At 40.8% G+C, this 19449-nt stretch overlaps 1 protein-coding gene across 10 annotated transcripts in view; it reads left to right on the top strand.

The window, feature by feature from the left end:
- The window catches only part of HNF1B (HNF1 homeobox B), a 78535-nt gene that overhangs the window by 1318 nt on the left and 57768 nt on the right, over nt 1–19449 (top strand). For 6 of the 10 annotated variants that reach the window (XM_074263508.1, XM_074263507.1, XM_074263500.1 and 3 more), the window contains exons 2-4: nt 4768–4967; nt 10825–11089; nt 13713–13951. In XM_074263508.1, coding sequence (XP_074119609.1) covers nt 4768–4967; nt 10825–11089; nt 13713–13951 — 704 coding nt within the window. The remainder of the gene's footprint in view (nt 1–4767; nt 4968–10824; nt 11090–13712; nt 13952–19449) is intronic. The other 4 variants (XM_074263504.1, XM_074263502.1, XM_074263506.1 and 1 more) reach the window with 2 other exon arrangements.

Raw genomic sequence — 19449 nt, 5'->3', positions numbered from 1 at the left:
CGCGGTGTTAATGCTCAGACTGGGGTAGAGAAACTTAGGAGAGACTCACTCGGGCTTTCTTGGGCGGACTTTTCCGCGAGGGTGCAGTCAGTCCGCTCAACCCGGGGTCTGCTAGCTGCCACCTCGGGACACCGGAGAGCCTTTGACAGCTGGTTACTGATCATCCCAAGGGGGGCTAACTCTCCCCACCGTGGTCGTCTGGGCCGCTCTCAGCGCACAGCTCCCGGACCAGCCCCGGCACCCGATCGCCGCTCAGTTCCCAGAGCCAGTAGATCTCGGGGCCTGGTTAGGAGCCTGGGTCGGCCCAGCGCCCCGGAAGCTGGCTGGCTAGGGGTAGGATGTGAACTTGCATTTGAAATTGGTTCCCGGACCCCTAGCTCTTCTTCCTCAGGTTACCCCCAATTCCTAATTCAGCGGGACACTGGTGGAGAATATTCAAAAAGAGTCCCAGGCCAGTTGGGGCCTTTTCCCTCCCCCAAATAAATGGGTGTGTGAGTGTGGGTGATTGCTAAGCTACGTTCGCCGGGTTCCAATTTGAGAATCCCGGAGATTTGGGAAGGAGAGGTTAAGACGCCCTTGTCCGCTGCTAAGTGAGATCTCCGCTCCTTGTTGTCCCTCCGCTAGCCGGGTGATAGGGCCGGCGCTGTCTCCCGACCCGGCGGAGGAAAGCCCGGACCCAGAGACTGACTCCCGTTTCGGCGAAGGGGAGGCCGGGACTCAGAGACTGACTCCCAGGGCAGCCGGAGGCCCGGGCGGCCGTAACCGCCAAGACTGTTGTAACTTTTCTCCGGGCCCGGCCGCCGCTGCCTTCCGAGACTGGGGAGTCTTCAGCGGGGTTTCAGAAATCCTCTGGGGTCCCGCCCTTGAGTACCCCAGCCTCTGCCCGGCCCTTTCTCCGCTCTAGATGTAGCCGGGATGAAACATACACGGCAGCACGTGGAGTTGGGGTGTTATTAATTTATTTCTATAAATCATCAACAGAAAGATACACAAAGGGCTGTGATTAGGCTTGAATAGAGAGGCGGGTTATTCATTGGTGAAGTTGTAAACTGAGCTTAAAAGGGGGAAGGAAATAAACACACACCGGGCGCGGGCACACTCCCAGCTGCTACACAAACACACACGCGGGACCACTGTCGCGCGCACCTGGGCCCGGCCCCTCCCTCGGGTCCACTTAGCACCCCGAGGAGAGACTCACTGCTTAGCAGACACTAGACTGGGGCCCCATTCCCCCCGGGAGGGCCGGCCCAGCCTAAAGCGCCCCAGGGGTAAACCCCAGTCAGGCCCGAAACCACATCTTCTTACCTGTACTTTCGCTCCTTCCTTTTCTCTCTCCGACAGCCAGCGCTCTATTCGAGCGGCCTCCTGGACACGCAATGTGCCCCCCCCCCCCCCAGGCCAGTTCTCCTAGCAAAAGGTCAGGGCCGACGTTGTCCGCGCTTTCCCGGGTATAGGAGAAATAGGGGTACATAGGAAGAGGACGATTCCTTCACTCTCTAGTTCTGGAGCTGTGACTCCGCTACAAGTTCTCTTCAGGAAGGCGTTTTTGTTTTGTTTTGTTTTGTTTTGTTTTGTTTTGTTTTGTTTTGTTTTGTTTTGTTTTGTTTTGTTTTGTTTTGTTTTGTTTTCCCTTGGACAAATTAGAGATGCGGTCCGCAGGAGTGAGACTCACTCCCTAGAAGGGTACTCACGTAAAGCCCCCACACGTGAGAGAACTCGCGTGCATTTCCTTTCCCTAAGTGGGGGGGAAAGACACCTTCTTCCTTTCCAATTTTCTTGTCTTCTCCTGGGGTCGAAGCTCCGGGTTTGGGGCCAGGTTGGCCTCCAGACTGCCTGGATTGGGACAGCACATTTCCTTCCCACAGAAAGAAGCCAGTTTAAAGTCTATTCCATCCAAAGGCTCAGTGAGTTTCCCTGGGCCGGGAAATTGACACGGGAGGGCTAATGGAGAATTGTTTTGAAAACTCGCGTGAGCCGGGCGGACACTGCTGCGTAGGACGCTCGCCGCTGGGCCAGCGGCCCGGAGATAAGGGCATTTGACACCTGCCTTCTTACTATGTGGCCGGAGCTTTTGTCCTCTATGTTTGTTCGAAATAAATGCCACCCGGAAGATTCTTTCTTTCTTTCTTTCTTTCTTTCTTTCTTTCTTTCTTTCTTTCTTTCTTTCTTTCTTTCTTTCTTTCTTTCTTTCTTTCTTTCTTTCTTTCTTTCTTTCTTTCTTTCTTTCTTTCTTTCTTTCTTTCTTTCTTTCTTTCTTTCTTTCTTTCTTCTTTGTTTTGTTCTTTTTTTCCTCTTAAAAATAGTATTTTTAAAAAATAAAGAGTTGGGTCGGCAGGTTCTTTTTACCGCTGGGGAATACTTCTGAATTCAGAAATAATTTTTTCCTGTACCACCTTATCCCAAGATTTAAGAGGCCTTTTTCTAGGTACTTTTTGTTTTTGTTTTTAAAATAGGGCTCTACTCATTTTCTTGGCGTGTTTTGAAGCTGATCTATTGCGGGCTCTGGACATTGGCTTTCGTTCCATTCATTGACTCCACGAATTTCTCCCTGGGACTGGCGGGACCCACCTGCTTCATTTCCCAGCGTTTCTGAAACGCTAAAATAAAATCAAGCTAAAAACGAAATCCTAAATCTCCAGAATCTGTTAACATAAACAAACAAACAAAAAGTTAACAACCGAATGCCTTTTTCAGTTTGAAAATTATTTTTTGTATGTCTCCTCCAAAAGTTTTATCCTATCCCTATACTAGAAATCTAGTTAAACATTCGACTCGGCACATTTTCTGAACATTTTTTGATATTTAAATGCCGGTGTTCAAAATCGGAACAGTTCGTTTCAATAGAGATTCCAGGTAAATTTTCTGTGCTCAAAATTGTTTTCTCTTCCCTCATTTTGCCTTTGACACTGATTAAAAGAAATGCCCAATTTAGAGGTAGTTTATAAATATTCGCTTCTCCGAATTCCCCTTCCCAGCAACTCCTCAAGCTCAGGGATCTACTACGGTCTTTCCCCCTTCATTAATTAATTACCAAGGGATTTGTGAAATAAATCGCTGGAGTTGGAGAACATATTTTTAAAATACGTAGTATAATTATTGAGCAGGGCGTGTTTATTTGATTCATTAAAGTATTATAAAAATGAATCCATGAATGGATACAATTTAAAATGAAATTGCTTGTTGTGTCGTTCCAAATAATTTTTAATGGATTCACACACCCACAAATTTTAACCCTCATGTTGACATTCAAGTAGGGGAGATGCCCACCAGCCACAAACACATTATAATATAACCTTTTGTTGCAGATAAAAATCTTGTCAATTTTAAGCCACCTGATGTAACATGGGGAAACAATGGTAGGGGAAAAATTCTAAAGGACAGAGAGAATTTGAAGGTTATTGCACAGGAGGCTGTAGCTCGCCCTAGCATTTTTCTTCCCAAACTTTGAAGAATTTTTAATTTGGGTTTTTGTTGTTGTTGTTGTTGCCTCTCCTCCCTCCCCAATCCCCAAATCCACCCGCCCCCAATCTAGTTTAACAGAATTGAAAAGCATTATTATGTTCAGGTCTCTAAATCGAAGCTAATGGGCAAAATGTGTTCTCAGTCACTCCCACCACATCAGAGGGGAAATCTTGCCAGAATATGACGAAACAATAGCTTTTCTTTGAAAACTTTGGACCCGGCTGAAAATTTTTATGTATTATTCAAAATTGTAAAATCCTGTAGCGTATTTCGTTGTTCTTCTCCAGGAGTAGGGAAGCTAGAGTCCATATTTTGAAAACATTTTGTGCTAGCTTCAAAGTGTGGGGGGGCATTAACTCAGTATTAGTTTTTTGATATTTTCAAGAATCCTGAAAATCCATTTCACAAACCTACAAAAAGGGTCTCTTTTCTCTCCGAGGCAGATGAGTATGAGCCATTCCTATTTTATGGATCAGAAACTAAGACACTCCATAGGAAGTAATTTAATGAAAGTTCAATCTGAAATTAGGTGACCATAAAAGCTCAAACTCACTTTCGATTCTCTATCATCTTAGGATCAACCCAACCAGAAGATAGTGAGATTTGCATCTCCGTTTTTGTTGTGGTGGTGTTTTGTTTTGTTTTGTTTTCTGTTGTGTTTTGTTTTTGTTTCTGTTTTGAAATTTGTTTTGCGTTCCCTACTTAGGGAAAGACTAAGTAAAATCGATTAGAAAGCTATCAGTTTTGCTCAGTTTTCAGGCATGGATCTCTGTAGGGTTGCTTTTAGGGGAAAAAATATTTACAATCTCCTAATTCCTTTCCCAGTTCTTGGAAGAAAGGTATACGGTGGCCACCAATTCAGAGGCAGGACCTTCATCTTCTTTCCTCTGAGCTTGGACTTCACATTTGTTCTCTTACTGCCAGTTCCTTTAGAATGCAATGGGTGGTGTGGAAAACTGGGACTTTTAGTTAACTTGGAGCCACAAACATTACATTTTTGTTTTGGTTTGCATTTTGTTGTTGTTGTTGTTGTTGTTGTTGCAGCATCTAAAATGTCAGTGGAAAAGCTATGAATTTGGAGCCCAAAGAATCTTAACTTTGCCATTTTCTTCCCTGGGTAACTAGATAAAGCTCTTCATCTCTCTGGGATTCAGTTCCCTCCTTTGTGAAATGAGGAGGTTGGACAACTTGATCTCTCAAACCCTTTTTGACTTGAAAATTCTAACAATCCTGGGAAATTCCTGGATGAGTATTTCTCCTGGGTTTCTACGACAAGCATCCTAATTGTGTGCTTTTTTTGTTTAGTGAGGACCCCTGGAGGGCAGCCAAAATGATCAAGGGATATATGCAGCAGCATAACATCCCCCAGAGGGAGGTGGTGGATGTTACAGGCCTGAACCAGTCTCACCTCTCACAGCATCTCAACAAGGGCACCCCGATGAAGACCCAGAAGCGTGCAGCACTGTACACCTGGTATGTCCGGAAGCAGAGAGAGATCTTGAGACGTAAGTATTTTTATCCTGAATTTGGCTTTTTGAGGGACCTTTGCTCTATCACTAACCACTGTACTTTGTTTTGGTTTCCTCATTGTTGACACTTAATAGAGCAACTGATTAATTTTGAGGAGAAAATTAGGGGAATAGGTTATTCCCAGTGTCACTACAGCACTGACAGATGGGAATTGGGATTGTCAGGATGGAAGGACGCTTTTGGCTGCTTATTTGCCAAATGATTAACCCTTAATATCTACAAAAGGCCATGCTCTAGTTTCTAGTTTCCTCTATGTACATTCCATTCCCAAGTTGGTTGAAGAGAAAATTCTCTACCTTCTTTCCGTCATCACCTCCTAGACAGGGCACTTTAGTATAATACCAGATTGCTGATTTAAATTTCCAAAGGAAGTTAGCTATTTCCACATTCTGCTCCCTTTTGGAAAAAGTACAAGATATATAGATGCCCCTCCACTCCTGTTCCTTACACCACAGATCACCAGCATCCTTACTTGGGGAAATCTGGCAGGAGTTAGAAGTCAGGGAGAGGGAACAGTTCAGTATTGAAATCTCCACTTCCCAAAAAGGAAACTGAGGGTTGAGTAGATAGACGTTCACCAACTGAATTAGTAAAATAATTCCAATTAGAACAGATTCCAGAGTGCCCCTTGGTGTCCCTTCTTCTGGATAAATTTGAATAGCAAACTAGGCCAGTGAGCAGTAGTAGATGACATAATAAAGTTTGCTGGGAGTTGCTGTTGGTTAATCCTAACTCTTCCTTCTTCCCCCAGTCCAGACTCCTTCTTTCCTCACCATCACCCCCACACCACCACCTTAAGACTTTTCCTGTTCAGTCTTGGCACTAAGAAGACTTTTTTCTATTTTTTTTAAGTTTGAGAAGTTTGAAAATCACTGATGAGTGATGTGACCATGAAGGACAAATTGTTTTAGTTTAAGAAAAAGCATTTCCCCCCTGCTTTGTGCTTCAATTATTTTGGTCTGATTATTTTCCTGGTTTAAAAAAATAGTTAATGGTTGTCACACACAGGCATACCACACATATACATACATTTATATACATATTTATTTTGTGTATATGTGTGTGTGTATTCAAATGTCTGTAGATGTACAATGCTTGTTTTCCCAATATCTTCTTTGGAGGACCTTCGGGCCAAATGATTCTCAGTTCTAGACATATAAAGTTGCTTGGTGCCAAATCTAGCTTTTATTCTGGGAATAAAGGTACTGAAGGCTGGGAAATGAAACTCTTAAGATTATTAAGATGTTAAGATGGTCATACTCCCACTTCTTTTACTATATGAATTCAGGAAATCCTGTGGGGTTTAAGGATCTTGTTTCTTCTGTCTAGTGGTATATGTGAAATCAAGAGGATCTGGTTTCAAATTCCCACTCCATTCTTTTAACCTGGATAACTTTGGCCAAGTCACTTCATCTGAATTTTAGTTTCTTCTTCTTTGAAATGAGTGGGTTGGAATCAATGGCTTCTGTAGATTTAGAATTGTAGGATCATTATTACAGAGTGATGATTTTTTATCACAGAGTGAAGTAGGTCCTTCTCTTCCCCCTCAATCCTTTTTAAGCTTTAGATTTAAAAATTTTAGGCATAGAAAAGGAAGGAAGGAAGGAAGGAAGGAAGGAAGGAAGGAAGGAAGGAAGGAAGGAAGGAAGGAAGGAAGGAAGGAAGGAAGGAAGGAAGGAAGGAAGGAAGGAAGGAAGGAAGGAAGGAAGGAAGGAAGAAGGGAAAGAGAAGAAAGAAAGTAAAGAGGAAGGATAGTAGGAAAGAGGGAGAAGAGAGATAAAGAGTACAGAAGGATATGAGTATGTGTGTGAGAGAGACAAAAGAGACAGAGAAAGAGACAAAGACAGAGAGAGAGACAGAGGGGGAGGCAGAAAAAGAGGAGAGGAGAATGTGTGACACACACAGAGAGGTACAGAGAAACAGAAAGAGACAAGAGAAAGAGACAGAAAGTGAGAAAGAAAGAGAGAGAGAGAAAAGGATGGTCAGAGGGACAGAGAAACAGAGAACAGTTCTTTATAGAATTATAGAAAATAAAATGAACTATACATCAGTCTTGATTGCTGTCATGAAAGAACTATAAAACAGTAGTCACTAGGATTGACTCTTCTGGGTCCAATTTGGCATGAAATAAAATGAAAAAAAAAATTATGGACATCTCCCTCAATTAATCTGAATTTAGAAAGTAGGCCAAGTGAAGGAGAATATGAATAGTGAGATTGGTGGGGGAAGCTGGATTCTCTAAAACAACTTCAGAGCATGAATCTTCCTATATTTGTGTAGTCTGATCCACATCTGAGCATACAGCAAAGATGTGCTACATCTTTAAGGAACACTTTGTAAACAGTCCTCCTAGAGACTCTCATAAACTGTAAAGCAATACTTTCACCTGGGTTTGCTACTCAGTTCTCATAGCTGGAAATAACTGTAGTTCATATGACTGTAAATTCAGAATTGGGCCTTAGTGGTTATTTGGAAATTTACAAATGAGGAAACTGAGACCAGTAAAATTAAATACTTAATCCAAGATCTTATTAGCAGTAGGTTCAGAGATGAGATTTGAATCCAGTTCCTCCAATTCCAAAGCCAGTGATCTTTCCACTGTATCATTCTGTCTCTTTTATTCTTGAGGATTGTTTTGTTTTGAGTCTGTCAAATAAATATTCCAATCCTCTAGGTCCTTGAGAATATCAATTTTAACATAAGCTATTATTCAGTGATCCTCCATGATAGGCAATGTGACATAATGGATAAAGCCCTGATCTTGAAATTAGGTAGACTTGAGTTCAAATCATATTCTGACATATTCTAGTTTATAACCAAGAGGCAAATTGCTTAACTACACTGAACTTCTGTTTCCTCATCTATAAAACAGAGACGCTAATAATATTTGGAATACTTACCTGGAAGACTTGTTATGAGGTTTCAATGAGATAATAGAAAGGGCTTTGCACGTTTTCAGCAACCTATAAATGCTAGTTGTTCTTATTCTGAGTGTTTGGCCTAGCACAGAAAGTAGAGAAAACATCAAAAAAATGAGCCCCCATTGAGATGTGAGTCTCTAGACAGCACTTTGTAGTCTCATAGGAAAAAAAAAAAACCAAACAAACACGAATAATTGTTATTCTGTACTATTGTGAGTACCATATGTGAATAGATTAGAAAGTGACTTAAAAAGTACAAAGCACAATACAAGTTCAAGATATTATTGCTATTCCTGCTGCTATTATTTACCTTATTTCATTTCTGACTATATTTCAAAATGTCTCTAAGACTATCAAAATATTCCTTAAGTTTCTACTGAACCCATTTCACAGATGGAGAAATTGAGTAATCTGGACAAGAGACTACCTGATTTTTTATCACAGAGTGAAGTAGGTCCTTCTCTTCCCCCTCAATCCTTTTTAAGCTTTAGATTTAAAAATTTTAGGCATAGAAAAGGAAGGAAGGAAGGAAGGAAGGAAGGAAGGAAGGAAGGAAGGAAGGAAGGAAGGAAGGAAGGAAGGAAGGAAGGAAGGAAGGAAGGAAGGAAGGAAGGAAGGAAGGAAGGAAGAAGGGAAAGAGAAGAAAGAAAGTAAAGAGGAAGGATAGTAGGAAAGAGGGAGAAGAGAGATAAAGAGTACAGAAGGATATGAGTATGTGTGTGAGAGAGACAAAAGAGACAGAGAAAGAGACAAAGACAGAGAGAGAGACAGAGGGGGAGGCAGAAAAAGAGGAGAGGAGAATGTGTGACACACACAGAGAGGTACAGAGAAACACCTGCTAGTAAATCTGACTACTTAGAGTACCATTTCAATGATAAGAGAAATCTTCCTGTGAGTGAATCTTCCAAATCAGATTAATTAACCACAATTAAGAGCCTATGGCATATTCTGTCCTCCTCTCTTTCAACCTGGCAGACGGCCACCCATAGTTTGAATCTGAACTCATAGTAGCAGAGTGTGGAACTGGGATTTAGAAACAACCTAGTTCAACCTTCTCATTTTTGCAAATGAGCAAACATGGGCTGTAAGAATTTAAATGAATTAATCAAGGTCACACAGGTAGCAGGTAACAAAGGTGAGATCATGAGATGTCAAGTCTTTAGACTTTAAATTCAGTGCTTTTCCCATGGTACCACTGCCAGGCAAAATTGATCACTGGATTCAGTGACAGAGAACATGAATTTCAATCTTAGATTTGCTCTCTATGTTTTCCCAAGGGACAATAAAGAAAATTTAGAGCTGGGAGGGAACTTTATACGTGAGTACACTGATGCCCAAGGATGACAAATCATTTTATGTCATTGGGCATCAGTGTCCTCATGTATAAAGTTCCCTTCCAGCTCTAAATTTTCTTTATTAATTTCTTTTAAATTAAAAATTACTTTGTTTTTCTTGATATATTTTGTTGTTTCTCATTCATTTCTGAAAATATCCCTTCCCTGTCCTTTACCCAGTGAACTATACCTCATAAGCAAGATCTTAAGAAGGAAGCTTGATATCCTGTGATCTGCTAACAGAAATGGCCAATCATCAAAAGCCTGGGAATTTATGCTGGAAAGTGGTCCATCTCCCAGCCAGGGGATTTTTTGGTACCGAGTCTAAGGCCTTGGCCATCATAGTCACTTAGAATTAATGATAATGCTATCTAGGGTTCCAATGCCTAGGGCACATTCAAAACATCCAAGAAAGGAAAGGCAGTGAATGGGCAGAGACAGAATTTGAAGCAAGTTCAAAGAATCATAGATTTGGAATTGGAATGGACCATCTAGTTTAACTCCCTCATCTTGTAGATTAAAAAAAAATAATAAAAACTACAGCTCAAAGAAGTCAGATGCTTAAAATCACAAGGTAGGGAATGGTGGAGCTAAGGATTCAAACTCAGGTCCTCTAATTTCAGAAACTTTCCATAGTATTCCACTACCTTCCTGGTCTGGAATCTGAATTCCCGATCTGTTACATATCAGCTATGTGAGTCCTAAGCAAATCACTTCTCTCTGGACCTCAGTTTCCCCATCTATAGTGTAAGGCTAATATTAATGCTTATATTTCTTATCTCACAGGATTTTTAGGAGAGAGGAGAGCTCTTAGATGCTATAGAAAGTATTTACTATTATTGATCTTTTTACCTCATAAAATAATCTCATTCAGGGTTAAGTAAGTTAACCTGTAAAACTTCACTTATTACTGGTAATTCTATGCTATAGAATTCTGGGATGGACATCGGTAGGTATGTGCTTTTATAGATAAAAAGAGTCCCATCTAAGCTGGTTATAGAAAGAGATTAAATAATTCATTTGACAAATCTTAACCTTTAAGGCACAAACAACTAAATACATTGGTATATAACTATTCAAATTCCCTGAATACTTTTTTTTTTATAAACAGTTTGCCGCAAAGCTTTGACTTAAAGAGATTTGGTGCCAGGGCTTTATAAGCTAGTCCAACCCAGCCAAGAATTCTTTCTGTGTAACATGCTAGAATAAACAAAACAAGAGAAAACGGTCTTTGGTTTTAGAGTATTGCTTCATATCTGAGGGTCAAATAAAAACAAATGGTCTCTGAAACAATGGCTCGTGGGAATGGAACTCCTTGAAAAAAAAAAAAAGGAATAATACATTGGCTGATAACAAACATAGGTTTATATCTGAAAGGGTCTAAAGGGGCCATCTAATGAAAACCTTTCATTTTATGGATGAGGAAATTGAGTCCTAGAGAGGTAACATTATTTGCCCAATAATAGATCAGAGCTGGAGTAGAAAATTAAGAGAAGGGAATGTAGGTGTTTATTTGTCTGTCTGTCATCTGGGTGGAGGCTACAGACCCTATCAAATCTACTCCTTTCTCTTTTCAGAATTCAACCAGACAGTCCAAAGTTCTGGAAATATGACAGACAAAAGCAGTCAGGATCAGCTGCTGTTTCTCTTTCCAGAGTTCAGCCAGCAGAGCCAGGGGGCTGGGCAGCCGGATGATGCTTGCTCTGAGCCTGCCAACAAAAAGATGCGCCGAAACCGCTTCAAATGGGGGCCCGCATCCCAGCAAATCTTGTACCAGGCCTATGACCGACAAAAGAACCCCAGCAAGGAGGAGAGAGAAGCCCTAGTGGAAGAATGCAACAGGTAATGACATCAGCTCAATTAATAAATGTTTATTAAGTGCATACGATATCCCAGTCATTATTTAATACCCGGGCACATTTAGATACATCCACACTATGTTGGCAAATAAGCCTGGGGAGAGAGGGCCATGATAGCCACACCTCCTAGAGACTGCTTAGGGACGGTTCCCATGGAAACCAACTCAGGTCATTGAAGACACCTCAAAAGACAAATGCAAACCAATTGGAAGCTATTGATGGTCAGATGAAATGAGATCTATGGCATGTTTTCTGGGAGGCACGAGTTTGGTCCCATAGAGGTTAATTAGATTTAGAATAAAGCTGTCCTTTGATCATAGGCTTTAACCTTGGCCAGTGATCTTTCCCATTGCTGGTTTTGAGACAGAATGGAGCAGTGATGCTAGATTTGAAGTCATAAAGACCTGAGTTAAAATCCCACCTGAGACCTTTACTAGCTGTTTGATGTTGGATAAGGCTTTTTTTGGCTTTAGCTCCTCTCATATCTCCATCTACGATCAGGGGAGGTAAGCAAAATAGAATGGAGAGATCCGATCTGCTACAGTCTGCCTCAGTTAAGAAAATTATGTTAAATAATTCATTTAGAGCAGAAGCCTGCAGGCCATATGAGAACTTCAAAATCATTTGGTCTGGGCCTACCAAGGTGACTGCAGGTGATGATGAGTTGAAAGCTGGGAACGACAATTTCCCATTGCTTGAGTTTTTAAGTTTTGTATAGATCATGAAATATGTTATAAATATCCAAAAGTCCCTTGGCAGAAAAAAAAAAGTTCCCCACTCCTGATTCAATAAGCATCTACTACATAGCACTTGGTGGGGATTGATACAGCTATGTGATACAGTGGATAAGTCTGGAAGTAGGGAGACCTGACTTCTGATTTTTTCAGCTTCAGACACTTACCAGCTGTGTGACCTTGAGCAAAATACTTAACCTGTTTGCCTCAGTTTCCTCATCTAGCAATAAGCTAGAGAAGTAAATGGCTAACCTTTCCAGTATCTTTGCCAAGAAAACCCCCAAATGGGGTCACAAAGAATTGGACATGACTGAAACAACATATAGCACTGGGCTATGTACTGAAGGATAAATCCAAAAAAATCTCTGCCCTCAAGAAGCTTACATCCCATGGGTAATAGTATATACCATGCTCTCATTGGCATTATAATATTATTGTGATTATTATAAAAGCTATCATAAATAAGTTATATACTAAATTACATGATCATAATATCACATATAATAATATAGCCAATGTTGATATCACTGCTATATTATATTACCATCATATTAATATCATAGCATTACTGTACAATGATCATAATTATATTTGCCATATATAATTACATAGGCTATATAATATATTTACATATAATATTAAATAATGAATAAAGGATAATTATTATGTATCTGTGGTTTGAAAGACCCATTTAATTGAGTTAATTGTTAGAAGCCCTGGGACCATTAAGTGTATAGGTTTCAATTCTGCCTCTTTTATACAGATTTATAGGTCAACAAGTAGTTATTAAGTCAATAAACTTATTAAGTGCTTGCTATGTGTCAGAAACTGTGGACCAGGTATAGATCTATAAATGTAGGAGTGGTTCTTAGAAGAAAAGCACTAGACTTCTTATTTTATGGATAAGAAAACTAAGGCCAGAGGGATTTGCCTGAGGTCACACAGATGATAAGAAATGCAAGATTCCAACCCCATTTCTTTTATATCAAATCTAGCATGCTTTAAACTGCATTGTATTTCTGTCCCTCACATAGATTTAATGTATCTATTTTGATTTTGATCTGAAAAACTCAAGTCTCAAGACTACAGAACCCATATTTTCATCATCATGCTATACTGTCCTCCAGCCATAATCATGCTTACAGCCTATAGGGTAGAAGTTCTGTGAGTCTATGAACCTAGGTCTGATGTCTTTTTTTTTTTTTTAATTTTCATTACTGTATTTCAATAGAATAGATTTTCTCTGCAATCTACTAATTTATTTTATATATGTGAAAATATTTTTCTGATTTCACTATACTGCTAAAAAATCCCATAATGAGAAGGAAGGAAGAAAAAAAAAGTAATGGGCAGGGAGAAGGAGAGAGAAGGAGGAAGAAAGATAAGAAGCAGGAAAGAAAGGGGGAGGAGGAAGGGAGGGGGAGAGAAAGAGAGACTAAGACTAGAGACACGAGAGACACAGAGATCCAGATCCAGACCCAGAGAGATGAATAGACAGAGAATCAAAGAGAGACTGATTCAGAAAGAGATAGAGACAGAGACAGACAGAGACAAGTGACACAGAGATGGATGAAGAGAGACATAGAGACAAAGAAGAGGAGAGAAAGAAGGAAGGAAGGAAGGAAGAAATCTTGTTGTAAATTATATAGTCAGAAATTCTTTGGAGACCCTTTTGTTCTAGGGAATTTGGGGGGAAAGAGGAACTAGAAGAACCTGTGATTTAGAGTCAGTTGTAGAGATCAGTTTCCTCTCCATCCTCAGGACCCTAACTTTAGCCTCATAGCATTCCTAGCATGACTGTTGTTAACAACTGTTGTTAAATCCCTGAGAACCCTTTTTATCTTGCTTGATCTCTCTTTTATTTGCTCACAGGGCAGAATGTCTGCAACGAGGAGTCTCCCCATCTAAAGCTCACGGCCTCGGTTCCAACCTGGTTACTGAGGTCCGTGTCTACAATTGGTTTGCCAACCGCAGAAAGGAGGAGGCTTTCCGCCAGAAACTGGCCATGGATGCCTACAGCACAAACCAGCCTCACGGCTTGAACCCTATGCTCTCCCATGGTTCCCCCCACCACACGCAACCAAGTGCCTCTCCTCCAAGTAAGCTTTCAGGTAAAGAGTTTGAGTGGGCACTCCTCCTCATAAAGGCCTCTGAAGTGGGTGGGACCCGGTCCTCTCATTGAGTATCTCTTGTTTCTTCCTGTTAATAAAAGGAGAGTTTGGGAGCCAGGATATTTCTCTAAGGAAGAAGATAGATTTAGAGAAGGATTGAGACTTTTGCCCATGTGCCCTTTCCAATGTCATTACATAAGGACCTCCCTTGGAAGGGCTCCCTTTTCTATATCCTTGTCTCTGGAGATGTTTGCTGATTCAGAAATCCATCAATCAATCCTTATTTATTAAATTCCTACTATGTGCCAGGTACTATGCTAAGATTTGGGGATGCATCAGATGGGGAATAGTGAAAGGACACTGTTTATGGCTTCTGAGGCCTGGCATCTGAGTAGTGGGGGGCATCTGGATAGAGGTCACAGAATCAGGGCCTGGAGGGAAGAGAGGAGAGGTCTCCTCAAAAGGCTTTAGCGACAAGAATTCCAGAAGTTTGCCTCAGACAGTTAGTAGCAGTGTAAACCTAGGTAGATCATTTACCATCTCTCAGCCTCAGTTTCCCTGATGCTTTCTTTCCTTTATGAGTCACAAGGTATCATGAGACTCAGACGAGGTGATGTTTGCACATCTTAATGTAGTTCATAAATATTAAGATGTATGCTATTCAGTTAAGAGTTCAGAAACTTTTTTTGGGGGGGGCTTTTGGATACTTACAGCCTATTTTAAGGATTGAGAATCATTGTCCTTAGTGGTGTCTCCAATGCTCTGGGGAGTATGGGCTCAGCCATAGTGTCTGCTCTCCAGCCACATCTCCCTAGTAGATTTCGAGGCATTCTTTTATTTTATTTTGCTGAGGCAATTGGGGTTAAGTGACTTGCCCAGGATCATACAGCTAGGAAGTGATAAGTGTCTGAGATCAGATTTGAACTCAGGACCTCCTGACTTCAAGGCTGGTGCTCTATCCACTGTACTATCTAGCTACCCCCAAGGCATTCTTTTACTAAGCTAAAATGGAAACTTTTCTTTTTAATATTCTTCTGGATCACCCTGATACAGCCCACTATAATAGTGACTTTGAAATCAGATGACCCATATCTGAATTTTCACTACCACAGTGATCTTGGGCAACATCACTTGAAAAAAAAAATCTCTGTGTCTCAGTTTCCTCATCTATAAAAATGAGGTGAACTAGCCTCTGAGATGTCTTCCAGTACTAGATCTAGATCTTTGATCCAAAGAACTAGAATTGGACTGAGACTAGAAAGGGACTTATTTTCCAGGGCCAACCCAAGTGTAAAAATGATCTCATGGATTGGCAAGGTTTTCCCAAATCAGGTTGGGCTAATGATCCGGAGAATACACAGGTTGTTCTCTCCCAAACTGAGATAAAGCAATTTCCTTAGCCAAGAACTCAATTAACAAGCACTTATTAAATGCCCACTGTATGCCAGACATTGTGCTGGGTAATTTGTATACAAAAAGACAAAAGTGGATTGTTTTTATCTTTGTGGAGTTCATGATCTAATTTAGGCTTCCCACCCTTAGTACTTAACCAGGGAAAGCTGGGAGTTAGGGAATGAATATGCTCAAGTAGAATCAGTCAATTGGCCAGTTAGTCAATAAGTGCTCTGTATATATTTGCAAAAACTGTCCCCTCCCCTCAAGTAGTCTATAATCTAAAGGGAGAGGAAGCGTGTAAATAACTAATTCCATAAAGATGGAAGGAAGGCAGTAAGAGCTGGGAGGATGGGAAAGAGTCTGCAGAAGGCAGGATCTGGGCTGAGTCCTTAAGGAAAGATAAGGCAGGATGAGGGGGTTCACTCCAATTCTGGCTGGTACCCAATCTGTTGTGAGACCCAAGTGCTTGGGGGGTTGCAAAGTGCTCTGTCAATATCAGGTATTATTATTATTGTTGTTATTATTATTATTATTATTATTATTATTATTACTGAGAGATAGGAAGAGGTGGTGGCTTGCTGAGAGCCTGGGGAGCCTCTGGGAGAGGGCTGGGGTTAGTTTCAGGGTAACTTGGTTCCTCTGGAGAAAAACAAAGCGTTTCAGAGGAAAATAGCACACTGGAAGCGACTAGTGCTGAGCTGGATTTGTAGTAAGCAAAAGGACTGAATGGGGAAGGGGGGGAAGGAGGGATGGGGGGAGTAGTGGGGCCAAGGGGCATTCCTGGGAATACAATGTACATTGTGCTGTACCTGTGATCTCCACACCAAAGTCAGGGAGCCTGAGCTGCAAACAAAAGCCCAGCAGCTTTCTGACAAGCTGAGGTCGTGTGGAGGTCACAGTGGGGTCACTAGCTTAGACTGCTCTCTTCCCTACTGGGGCCAACTCTCTGTGCCCCACTTTGGTGGGCTTGATGGCAGAGTGTGCCAAAGCAGGCAAGGCAGGGACTGAGAAGCGGCCGTGCCTGGCTCAGGAGTGACAGGAAAACAAGAATGGATGTGCCCACTTGAAACCCAGAACCCTTAGGCCCTTCCCAGAGTTGAGAGCCTGGCTCCATGGAACCCCAAAATCTTAGGGCTCTAAAGACTTTTCCCTCCAAACTCTAGAGTCAGAGACTCTGACTTCGAATCCCATCTCTGACACTACCTATATTACTTTGACAAGTCTCTTAAGTTCCTTAAGTTTCCTCCTCTGTAAAATGGGGGAGAGGAATTGAACAATATATCTTCTAGTTAAAGATCTAAGATCTTCTAATACTAAATCAAGAAGCATTTATTTACTAAATGCCTACTATATACAAGGTACTATGCTAGAATCTGGGGTGGTACTCGAGTAGGGAACAGACTGAAACAGAAATAAAATAATCTCTGTTGGTCCTCAAAGATTTTACGTTCTTCTGTGGAGGGACAAACACACACACACACACACACACACACACACACACACACACACACACACACACACACACATGATTGAATATAAAATATCCATAGGTAATTTGGGAATGGAAAAAGGGGAATATTACTAACTCAATGGAGATATAATTTGACCTTAAAGACTCTTTTAGGTTAATTTCCTCACTGGAAAAAATGAGTTATAATGAGGTAAAGTGATTTGCCCAACATCACATAGTGACTGAGGGCAATGTCTTGACTTCCAGGTTCAGTTTCTTTCCAATATGCTAATAATAATAATAGCTAGCATTTATAGCATTCATTATGTGCTAGCCATAGGGCTAAGCATTTTCCTATTATCATTTCCTTTGATCTTTAACTAATTTAACTGGAGAAATTGCAACAAGAAGGAGAATGTGTCCAAGCTAAAACTGGTTCTGTTTCCAAATCATCTAGACCTCATGGATGTATAGGATCCCCACTGACCTGGTAATTTTCTTCCCAGAAGACACTGTGGCCATGAAGGTAGCTAGTAATGGACAGTCCTTGAACCTGACCTCCTCTCTTCTCATTGCCCCTTCCCAAAGACCTGTGTTAATTTAGCTTCTTTAATGGAGTATCCATTATAGGTCCACATATAAGCTCTTTATTGTTTGTGATAAAATTATTCTTAGGAAGAAACAGGCCTTTCTGAAGTGGCTCAATGTAGGCCAAACTCATTTGATACTATAATCAGAGGAAAAAAGCATTACCAATTGTAGAAGCTCAGCATAGATCAAACTCATCTTCCTGAGTTTAAACCCAGCCTCAAACCGGACTCACTTTGTGACCCTGGTAAGTCACTTAACCATGTTTCCTCGTCTGTAAAATGAGTTGGAGAAGGAAATGGCAAACCACTCCAGTATCTTTGCCAGAAAAATCCCAAATGGGGTCATGCAAATGACTAACAACAACAAAGCACACAGATTCAATTCAATTTCATTAGACAAGAATTTATTGAGCACCTGATGTGCCAGTTGATGGGAATAGAATGACAATTCTTGCACTCACATTGCTTATCTTTTACTCCAAGAAATAATCTTGTACAGGATAAGAAAATACAAAGCAAATGCAAAGTGACAGCTGGGAAGAAGTAAGGAAAGGCCACTCAGAAGAAAGAGGCTGCCTGAGTTGAGTCTTGAAGGGAGGGAGGGCTTTATGGAATCTACACCTTGGATTTGGGAACATAGAGAATATCAGTATCGATTTCTAGAATTGGCTACCCTATTTCCCATGTTATTTTTGTTCTGTCATTTTTTTCAGTCATGTCTGACTCTTTGTGATCTTATTATTGGCAAAGATACTGGAGTGGTTTGCCATTTCCTTTTCCTGCTCATTTTATAGATGAGGAAACTGAGGCAAATTAGGGTTAAGTGACTTGCCCAAGGTCATCGAGCATGTCTAAGGCAGATTTGAACTCTGAACTTTCTGACTCAGACTTGGTGCTCTATCCACTGTACCACTTAGCTGCCCATGAGTGCCAGGAAAATTGGAAAGGTTTTTCTTTTGTGTACATTTGCTCTTCCTTATTTTTCTGGGATATTTCTGGACTAGTTAATCAACCAACAAATCCCCTGATTTTTTATGCCACCTACAATCCTTATTGTATCCTTTTTTCTTCCTTCTATCCTCTATGACAAAGAATAAAAAAATGGAAAAAATAGTTCAGCAAAACAAGCACATTAAGAAAATCTGACAGGATCTACAACGTTCCACACCCACAGTCCCTGACCAGCACTAGGAAGGGAGGGAGGAGCCTTCTCTTATCTCTTCTTTGGGGCCAGGCTTAGTCAGGATAATTTCAGTTTTAATTGTTTTGTTGCTGTTCTTTCCTTGGTCTTGCCAATTGCTTAAGCCAAATTTGGCAAGCCTTCTAGCTTTCTCCTTCCTTTCTCATTCCGTCTTCCTCAAAGAGACCTAGCGTGTCACAACATGGCATCTTGAGAATATCTCAATGAATGGGAGTAGTGGGTAAAGTAGGCTTCAAATTTGGAAAGAATCTTAGAAGTCATCTAATGTAACTCTTCATTTTACAGATGAGAGCATTGAATCCCAAAGAAGTGAATTGTTCTTTGATTCTATAAGCAATTATTAAGCACCTTATTACATGTTAGGGATAAGACACTGGGGACATAAAGGCAGAATTAAAACTATTTCTTGTCCTCAAGGAACTTACCTCCTCCTGGGATGAGGTTAAGTGATTTAACCAGTCACACAAGGATTATCTACCTAGTCTTGGAAGGCACCTCAGTGGCCATCTAGCCTAAATCTCTTACTTTAATGAAGAAACTGAGGCAAAGGGAAAAGTGACTTAGCCAAAATCACTCAAGTAGAGATGGCACTTGAAGCCATTCTATTTCTCCTGAACTAGACCTCTTTAAATTATGACTCCTTAGATGGCAAGGATAGAGATGGGAGAGAAAGGAAAACAGGAACTGAACAGTATGTAAAAGTGTTGTTTTCTTTCTCTAAATCCAATAGGATATGCTCATTTTGTTCCATAGTGGCCACAACTATGAAAGAGATCACTAATATTTGGAGGCTTGATTAAAAATTAATAGGAGATGTAGTATAAAACATTACAAAATAATTGTCGGTATGGTTCTAATGATT

Source organism: Sminthopsis crassicaudata, chromosome 4 (genome assembly GCF_048593235.1).
Source record: "Sminthopsis crassicaudata isolate SCR6 chromosome 4, ASM4859323v1, whole genome shotgun sequence".
Lineage (NCBI taxonomy): Eukaryota > Metazoa > Chordata > Mammalia > Dasyuromorphia > Dasyuridae > Sminthopsis > Sminthopsis crassicaudata.
This window is presented reverse-complemented; position numbering and strand designations above follow the sequence as displayed.